This window comes from Octopus bimaculoides, chromosome 25 (assembly GCF_001194135.2).
Source record: "Octopus bimaculoides isolate UCB-OBI-ISO-001 chromosome 25, ASM119413v2, whole genome shotgun sequence".
Lineage (NCBI taxonomy): Eukaryota > Metazoa > Mollusca > Cephalopoda > Octopoda > Octopodidae > Octopus > Octopus bimaculoides.
In genome coordinates, this window is record NC_069005.1 from 9,851,820 (window position 1) to 9,862,528 (window position 10,709).

The window sequence follows — 10,709 nt, forward strand, 5'->3', positions numbered from 1 at the left end:
ATATATATATATATATATATATATATATATAATTTTAAATACACAACTGAAAGAGCTACTAATAGTTTCATGCTATTATGGTACTTGAGCAAGCATATTTATAAAATACATCATGTATCTTAAAGCAATCTTTCAGGCTCTGTTTATGGGCTCTCCTTATATGTATATGGCACATAAACAGAGCTGAAAGGTTGCTTTAAGATACATGGAGTATTTTATAAATATGCCTGTTCAAGTATCATAACAGCATGAAATTATTAGTACCTCTTTTGGGTGAGTATTAAATTGATATTTATTTCTCATTGGACGGATTACTTTTTTTGTTTGTTCTACATCTATTGGATCTTTAAACTATATATATATATATATATATATATATATATAGGCGCAGGAGTGGTTGTGTGGTAAGTAGCTTGCTTACCAACTACATGGTTCTAGGTTCAAACTCACTGTGTGGTACCTTGGGCAAGTGTCTTCAACTATAGCCTCGGGCTGACCAAAGCCTTGTTAGTGGATTTGGTACACGGAAACTGAAAGAAGCCCGTCGTATGTATATATATGTGTATGTGTGTATGCATGTGTGTCTGTGTTTGACCTCCCATCATTGCTTGACAAGCGATGCTGGTGTGTTTACGTCCCCGTAACTTAGCAGTTCAGCAAAAGAGACCGACAGAATAAGTACTAGGCTCTCAAAAACTAAGTCCTGGAGTCGATTTGCTCGACTAAAGGCGGTGCTCCAGCATGGCTGCAGTCAAATGATTGAAACAAGTAAAAGAATAAAAGTATACACACACACACACACACACACACACATATGCTGGAGTACATGATGCAATGCGTCCTGTTTTAAAGATGATATTGAAGGAGTTTGCTTCCTATTTCTAGCAGATCAGCAACCACATAGCCACCCGTTTGTTGTTTATGGAAAAATAGTGACGTTAGCACTGGTGGGGGTGGTGGGCATACATGGATTGGTGATGGTGGCAGTGGTAGTGCTGTAATGCTTGTTGTTATGTTTGTGTGGTGGTGGTGGTGTGGTGTTTGCAGTTAAGTCAATGCTTGTTATGGTCAGGTACGAGAATGAAGATCATTCATGTAAATGGTCGAAAAAATAAGGTGGGAGAAGCGAATAGGAATTGTCTGATAAAGGTTAAAGTTTCTAAGACAGACAATCCAAATCTGACCTTATTGTACTAGTTCAATAACAGCAACAACAACAATAGATGATGCATTTCTTTCAGATGAAAATACTGCTGGCAACAAAAAAAAAAAGAAAAACAAAAGGAAAAAAAAAAAAGAAAATATCTCAAAAATATGTTGAATTCAAACTAGAAATATCCACAAAAACAGGAACGGGTATAGCTGTGTGGATAAGCAACTTGCTTTGTAACCATATGTTTTTGGGTTCAACCCCACTTTGTTGCAACTTGGGAATCTTTTGCTATACTCCTAGGTTGACCTAAGCCTCGTGAGTGAATTTGGTGGGTGAAAGGTGAAAAAAAACAAAAAAAAAACATGTTTTTTATGGACCCTGAAAGGATGAAAAGTGAAGTCAGCCTTGATAGAATTTGAACTCTGAACGTAAAGAGCAGGGAGCGTAAATTTTGTCTGATGTCTTAACAATTCAGCTAGCTTGCTACTTTAATAATAATAATAATAATAATTATAATAATAATAATAATAATAATAATTATAATAATAATAATAGTAATAATAATAATAATAATAATTATAATTATAATAATAATAATGGTAATAATCATAATAATGGGTTTCAAATTTTGGCACAGGGCCAGCATGCTTCGGGAGGGGTTAAGTAGATTACATTTATCCCAGTGTTCAACTGGTACTTATTTCATCGACTCCGAAATGATGAGAGGCTAAGCCAACCTCAGTGGAATTTGAACTCAGAAATGTTGAGACGGACAAAATGTCACTAAGCATCTTGCCTAGCATGATAATGATTCTGCCAGCTCACCACCATAAGAATAATAATAATAATAATAATAATAATGACGACAATCTGATGCAGTCCCAGGCAGTGGCTCTAATGGCTTCTGATCTTAATCGATTGGAAGTGTTATCAGGTACATGTTTTGTCTTGGTATAAAAGATGGGCTACAGCAAATATTCTACTCAGTACCACAAATTTGCTGGTCAGTTGGTTAGTTGCTTGACCTTAACCAATTGAGCATGTTCCTTGGTGGCTGATGATATGTGCATCTCTGGTCACAAGCAGAAGTAGTGGGGGAGCATCATAACCATGTGTTGAGGGGAATTCTTTGGGGTTTGAATAATTCACCTCTGGAAACATGGGTGTTTTGTTCAGGCTGTTCCGTTGATCACATCAACTGGAACCCTCGATGTCATAAGCGACGGAGTGCCAACAACCAAAATCATGACTGGTATGAGCTTATATTAACTCTCATCCGTTTCTGTGAAGGTCTGAGACCTAGTGATTAGGGAGTCGTACCCACAATGTTGGATAGTGGGTTCAATTCCCAAGTCAGTCGGCGTGTTGTGTTCTTGAGCAAGACATTTCGTTTTATGCTGTAAAAGGTGACTGAAAGAGGCTGAGGCAGGATTTACACTGTGACCACATAAACCCCTCACCAGCAACGACTACCCTATACAGTAGTTTGCAAAGATGTCATCCACCAGGAGAAGGAAATCACCAACAAATAGTGGATTATGCATCACGCTGTTGCAGCACATGTCGCCATACCACTACAACTACCACTACTACTACTATTCAGTCTATATCAAAATGTTAATATATTTATTGCCTGAGGACATAGCTCCAAACACAATCATGTCTCTGAATATTTCTAGACTGATCAAGGACCAGGCAATAGTCGTCAATGATGTCACCAACCCACTTAAATGGTGTTCGCAGTTGTTGTTAGTCGAGTCATTTATCAATTTTATTCCCAATGTATTCTTGTATTCAGCTGTCTCTTACTAAATCAGATCTTTTGTTACAGTTCGTAGCCAGTAGGTTTCCTGTTATTGTTGACCTGTCACTCTGTTTGGTTTTGTGGAATATTTACCATAGAGTAGATTTTATTTATTTATTTACTCGATAAATTCATTTTATTTACAGTGTATTTTTGAAATTCTATTTCAATTTTTGTCTTTCTTGGATTTCTATATTTCTTATATATTTGTTTTTACCTCTTCTGTCCTGTTGTTCTTCTCTGAATGTTTTGTTTTAGTTAAAAAGAAAAACAAAATGACCAAGCATTTAATGTCGTATAAATGGTAACACAACAACTAGTAAGCAAAAGAGATAAGAGTTCAACTCCAAATAGTGGATGTCAGTTGTCATGGGTTAGATAGTAAACATTAAATAGTAATATACAGGGTGTATGAAGTATTTGAGGACATACGTTTTTGGGGTCATTGCTGCATCTTTTCCTAACTCTGTATAGTCTTTGTTTCAAAAAATAATAATGGCAGACCCTCAGCTTATTCAAGAAATGAAGAGGCATGCCATTATTGTGGTTATAAAGTCTGTGTACAGCCATTTAGAAATATCTTGATTTTTAAAAGTTGTCAGATCTTTCGTCTACAAAGTTTGTAAGGAGCTAGAGACTGAAGATAGAAATGTATTACCAGTATCAAAGCATAAAAAGCTTGAGTTAAGGAATAGAGTATATAAGATCTAGGCTCCATATGTTTCATAGTGAGTGGAACCTTGGAACTGGCAAATATCCAAGTGAGGTGTATACCGCAGGCTACTCAATAGGCCAAGGATATCCTGATTAAATGAAAGTTGATGACATTGTTGCAAGGAGGTACAGAACCTTTCATCTCAATAAACCAATGTTGTCCCTGAAAGTTTGAAGCTAACTTTCCTTCTACACCTTGAACTTTGGATCTTATATTCATGTATCACTTGTCCCGAATCTAGTGAATGCTAAGCGTATGGAAGACACAGAAATGGAGAAAATGAAATTAAGCTTGTCGCTTAAGGATATCTCACTTATCAACAAATCCGAATACATGAAACTCATTATTCATGCTACAAATGAATTGATTTGAAAGATGCGATGGAAAGCCTTCTTCTCCGTTTCCATTCTTACTGTGCACTGCACGATGCTATCTGTCGTGTTTTTCCTCGACAAAACTTTGATCAGAGATGGACCAGTATGCATAAACAGCATATTGAGTCCCTCCTTGTTGATCACATGTTGAATAGCTGCAGTTGTTCTGTCATCAGTGTGGGGCAGTTTAGGAAGCACTTTTCCAACTTGGTGCTTAGGGCCTTGTTATGCTGTTTACCCACTTTTATGTGTTTCGTGGATGCAGTTGTTTAGTTGCAGATGGTGGACAGCCATTGTGTGCTAAGCTCCTGAGGAACCACATGGTGTTGGTAAATTTTCCGCTGCTTCACCGCATTGTATATGTATATATATATGTATATACATAGATATGTTTATATACATATATATGTATATACACGCATACACATATATATGAGTTTGTGTGTATATATACATATATGTTTAGACATACATATATATATTGCTGTATGTGTACTTACATATATGCATATACATGCCTATATATATATATATATAGATAGATAGATAGATAGATAGATATGTGTATATACATATATATGTATATATAGAGAGAGATGTTTATACATTTGCATAGATATGTGTATATATATATATATGTATATAAATAAATATATTTATATGCACGTTTGTGTATATGTCTATATGTGTGTATATATGTATACTCTTTTACTCTTTTTACTCTTTTACTTGTTTCAGTCATTTTGACTGCGGCCATGCTGGAGCACTGCCTTTAGTCGAGCAATATATATATATATATATATATATATATATATATATATATATATATATATTTGTGTGTATATATGTGTATGTGTCTATATGAATACATATATGTATATATGTGTGTGTGTGTTTATATGTATACATATATGTATATATGTGTGTGTATATACATGTGTGTGTGTGTATACATGTGTGTGTGTAAGTATATATACATGTGTGTGTGTATATATATATATTTATATATATACACATACACACACATATATATATACTCTTTGTTATTTGCAGGGCAGAGTCCAAATCATGTGAACTTTATACATCCCAGAGTCGAAGACTGGATAGTACATCTTCACTGTTTTCATCTCTCAAGTAAGTTATTGACTTAGGTTTTTGATGCCAATTAGGAAATTAACAACAATAATAATCATAATAATATCTTAATGCTTAGTACACTATGACATTTGGCAGTTAATTATTTCAACACTACAAATCTTGAAGTAGTTGTATGCTATCAACTTAATGTGACTGTCCCATGAAGGGAATAATACTACTGTTGGTTAGACCTAGGGAGCTGCACCACTTCCTGTCTGCCTTGACACATTTCCTGTGTCTTAATGTTTATAAGGGGGAGACAAACACCTCCACCCAGCCTAGCCAGCATCCAGGGACATGTTTCTGAGTCTTTGCTCATTATCAGTCTGGAGTAGCATGACCTGCTAGTCGAAGATGCCTGTCAAGCTCTTGGAAACATATAATAATTCTAGTGAAATACATTCACTGATTTCAATTTTCTAAACTACAAATCTTGTACAAATTATATACATATGTGTATATATATTTTTTCTCTTCTTTTGTTTCTCTCCTTATTTCTTTCTGTGTTCCTTTCTGTTGAAGAGCGTAGGCTCGAAATGTTAAAGACTTTCTCTCTTCCCAAGCATTATACTAATACATCCATTTGTTGTTTTCACCACCTGTCTTCGTCTGTTGTTTATCGTGAATTCTCCCTATATATATATATATATATATATATGTGCACTTAAATATATATAAGGGGTATAGGATATCAGCTACTTTTCTCCCCTGTTCTCAACTGTGGACTGCCTTGTCCTTAAGTTGTGGCCTGTCTCTGAGAGAAGGCTTTCTTCTTGCAGGCCTTGGTCTTGGATTGTCACTGATGCATTTGTAGTTTTTCTTTCTTCTTGGTAGGGGTGTTGGATTTATACCCACCTATTTTTTACATCTGGGAAGAGATGGATCAATGTTAGTCTGGCCTGTAATCCTTTGATGTGTCCAGCATGGGGGCGGGGTGGGGGGCCCCTATCAAGAGATTGTGCTCCACTGCCATAATTCTTAAGGTCATTGAGTCAAACAAACCACCACATCACAAGGACTTGACCGTGTACTAAAAAAATCACCACCACCACCGCCACTACTACTACTACTAATAATAATAATAATAATATCAACAGTACCACTAGCTCCCCCAATTCATAAGCTTCCCATAAACAACACCAATAGCATCATCATCATTATCATCAGCAACATCATAATCATCGCCATCACAACCTCATGGCTAAATCTTTTGCTCCGGCCGCAGTCAAATGACTGAAACAAGTATAAAAGAATAAAAGAACCACCCTAGCAGGATACCGACAACACCATCATACCATTGCTGGTATTCATGTCATGGGCACTAGATCAGCTGTAACCAACACTACTATCACCACCACCACCACCACCACCACCAATACCGTCGCTGCTGCCACCACCAACTCTGCCTTACACTCTTGAACTCCACTCACATTCTACTACTATGCATACACACAGACACACACACACACATGCATGCATGCCTGCGCATACACATAATCACTACAATACCGCTGCCAACAACGAAAAGAAATTATGACCCCCCCCCCCCCAACACCACCACCAATAGTAGCAACCCCGCCACCCTATTCACAACTGACAATCACATACCACACTCATCACTCCTACTGTGACCATCAGGTCTACAACACCAACATCACAGCTGCCAACAACGACAACAACAACAACAATCATTGCATGCCACTAACATCACCGCTACCACCATCACCACCACTTCCTCATAACCAACTGCAGCACTTGCACCAATACCACCACTGCCTGTACACCACCATGACCACCACCACGACGATGACGACGACCACTACCACCACAACCATTTCGTCACAACCATCATTACAAATACAACTTAACACTTCAACATCATAACAACAGTCACTACTACCACCACCACCACTACCCCCACCACCACCACTACCACCGCCACCACCACTACCACCACCACCATCACCAACATCAATAGTCATGTATTAGTCATAATCAAGATACCTTGCAGAAATTTCCAACCAGTCTGTGTTTTTTTTTTTTTTTTTACTAATTTTGTAATTTTTATTATTTCTTTTTGTTTTTTTTATTAATTCTTATTTTATTTACTTATTTATTTATTTTTATTCATGCCTTATATTCTTGTTTTCTGCAGCAGAAATTATTATTTAACAAAATTTTTTGGGGCTTTTTACGTATTTTTACAATTTTCATAGGTGGGTGGATGATAAGGGGTGAGCGATGCAGGGTGGGCAGGCGGTACCGTTTTTTTGATATTCCACTTTCTTTCACACTTACCATTGCAGGAATGGTCCTTTTGTATGATACACAGACACACATATATATATATATTACATAGATATACATACACATGTATTTAAATATACATACATGTAGGCTTAAATACATTTGAATATATGCTTAAATATACATACATACACACACACACATATATAAACACACATTAGATGCACACATACATACATACACACACACATATATATATAAACACACATTAGATGCACACATACATACATATATGCTTAAATATACATACATACACACACACACACACACACATATATATATATATATATATATATATATATATATATAAACACATACATGCACACATACATACATATATGAATTTGATAATGCAAACCGGAAAATAGAATGCAGAACATGACAACTTATATATTTTTTATCAATAATCTGCAAAAGTTACAGCATGACTCAAGGGCCAAGATTTTAATGCATTGGCATTTATCTATAACATATATATATATATATATATATATATATATACAGGCGCAGGGGTGACTGTGTGGTAAGTAGCTTGCTTATCAACCACATGGTTCTGGGTTCAGTCCCACTGCGTGGCACCTTGGGCAAGTGTCTTCTACTATAGCCTCAGGCCGACCAAAGCCTTGTGAGTGGATTTGGTAGACTGAAGCTAAAAAAAGCCCGTCATTTATATGTATATATATATATGTATGTGTGTGTATATGTTTGCGTGTCTCTGTTTGTCCCCCACCTAGCATTGTTTGACGACCGATGGTAGTGTGCTTACGTCCCCCGTAACTTAGCGATTCAGCAAAAGAAACTGATAGAATAAGTACTCGGCTTCAAAAGAATAAGTCCTGGGGGTCGATTTGCTCGACTAAAAGATGGTGCTCTAGCATGGCCGCAGTCAAATGACTGAAACAAGTAGAAGAGTAAAGATATATATATATATATACACACACATGGCAAATAAGGAAATGGAGAGGATACAAATATGACATACATGAGCTGGTAGATATTCTAGGATGTCTATTTATTCCAAAGTATTAGAAAGTATTACAAGAATACATACGTATGCAATAACTATGTGTTACACACACATGTACTAATATTACAGAATGGAGCAAAAGATCAGTTTGTCAGAAGGTACTAGGTTCCTTAAGGCCGTTTCTGCCAAGAGGCAATGAAATCCTCTATGCCATCTCCATCTCCTCAGTGTTCTGTAGGGATGGACAGATAAAGTTTGGATGATGAATGTGCCTCTAGGCTTCTTCAGAGGGTCTAAGTGGTTGGGAGGGTTTACTATCCCTTAGTTGGTTGATTTCCCAACCCCTAACTCACACAGAAAGATATGTATTTATTATTAAGGGAATTACTACACATAAATGCCTCTTGCTATTAGACACTCTTAAAGTCAAAACTACCATAATAAATACAGTGTACCTAACACGAGGTAATGCAACTTTTGGAGCCAACCCTTAAAAGCAGATTCAGCCATAAATCATATGAATTTGTTTTTAAGGGTTGACTTCAAAGGATGCATTCCCTCGCGTTTGGTACACTGTGTATATATTATGGTGGTTTTGACTTTGAGTCCATAATAGCATGAGACGTTTATGTGTAGTAATACCCTTAATATTAATAAATATATTTAAAGGGAATAAATTATAAATTTTTCCCTTATAAAGATTTTATCCTATTATAAATTTTATATATATATGTATGGTGATGATAGCTGTCTACTTGTGATATATATATATATAGGTATGATGCTGCAAATAAGCAAAAAAGGATTAAATATATGAGTATATTTATATTTTTATTAATAGTGTCAATGCATGAGACTCTCAGAGCCGGAGTCACTCTGTTACTTCTGCTAAATATTAATAAAATATATAGATATATATATGAGTGGCTGTGTGGTAAGTAACTTGCTTACCAACCACATGGTCCTGGGTTCAGTCCCACTGTGTGGCACCTTGGGCAAGTGTCTATATAGCCTTGAGCCGACCAAAGCCTTGTGAGTGGATTTGATAGATGGAAACTGGAAGAAGCACGTCATATATGTATATATATATATATATATATGTATGTATGTATTTGTGTGTATATATTTGTGTGTCTGTTTGTCACCCCATCCAGCATTGCTTGACAACCGATGCTGGTGTGTTTGCATCCCCGTAACTTAGCGGTTCGGCAAAAGAGAATGATAGAATAAGTACTAGGCTTGCAAAGAATAAGCTCTGGGGTCGATTTGCTCGACTGTAAAAGGTGGTGCTCTAGCATGGCCGCAGTCAAATGACTGAAAGAAATAAAAGAGTAAAGAATGTATGTATGTATGTATGTATGTATGTATGTGTGTGTGTGTGTGCATTTTTGTATTTGAAACACTACAGCTTCATAACCAGCAACCAGTGTTAGTTTGTTTGCATCCTCCATAACTCAGCAGTTTGGCAAAAATGATTCCCAATAAGAATAAATACCAAACTTGAAAATAAATCAAGAAACAGGGGTTGATCTGAAAGAGTTTTAGCCCTTCACAGTGCTGCTGCTGCATCATAACTGCAGTCTCAATGATGGAAACAAGCAAAAGAATAAAGGAATAAAATAAAAGAATAGTGGAATACCATTCGTTTTATGTTGAGGAATTTTTCTTCTCTTCAAGTTTTTGATTTGCTGGAATGAGATTTCAGTTTGTTTTTTTTTTTCCTGTTTTATTTTCGTATATTTTTAATCATTTTTTTTTTTGTTTTTCGGCACTTCTGTATTATATATATTTTGTTTTTATTTTTTTTTGTTTTTGTTTATTAATCTCTTTATTTTGTTTCGGACATTTTCATTCATTTATTTACTGGTTTCAATGTCTTTGTATATATATATATATATACATATATATATATATATATACACACACACACACACATACATAAATATATATATATATATATATATGCACACCCTCCTATATATATATGTATGTATATATATATATACATATATATATTATATATATGTATGTATATATCTATATAATATATATATATATATATGGATATATATGTATGTATATATTATATATTCACACACCAATTTATATGTGTGTGAGTGTATGTATATGTGTGTGCCTGTGCATGTGTGTGCATATACATATTTACACATGAACACACACACACACATAGATATAGGTTTGTTGTTATTTTTATTATTTTTGTTGCTGCAAGTTTGCAGGGGTGGGGTGGG

At 35.5% G+C, this 10,709-nt stretch overlaps 1 protein-coding gene across 1 annotated transcript in view; it reads left to right on the forward strand.

Moving 5' to 3' along the window:
* The window catches only part of LOC106867469 (uncharacterized protein DDB_G0271670), a 1,130,547-nt gene that overhangs the window by 1,104,528 nt on the left and 15,310 nt on the right, over positions 1-10,709 (forward strand). Inside the window, exon 9 of the mRNA XM_052976825.1 lies at positions 5,100-5,180. Within this exon, the coding sequence (XP_052832785.1) occupies positions 5,100-5,180 (81 nt within the window). The remainder of the gene's footprint in view (positions 1-5,099; positions 5,181-10,709) is intronic.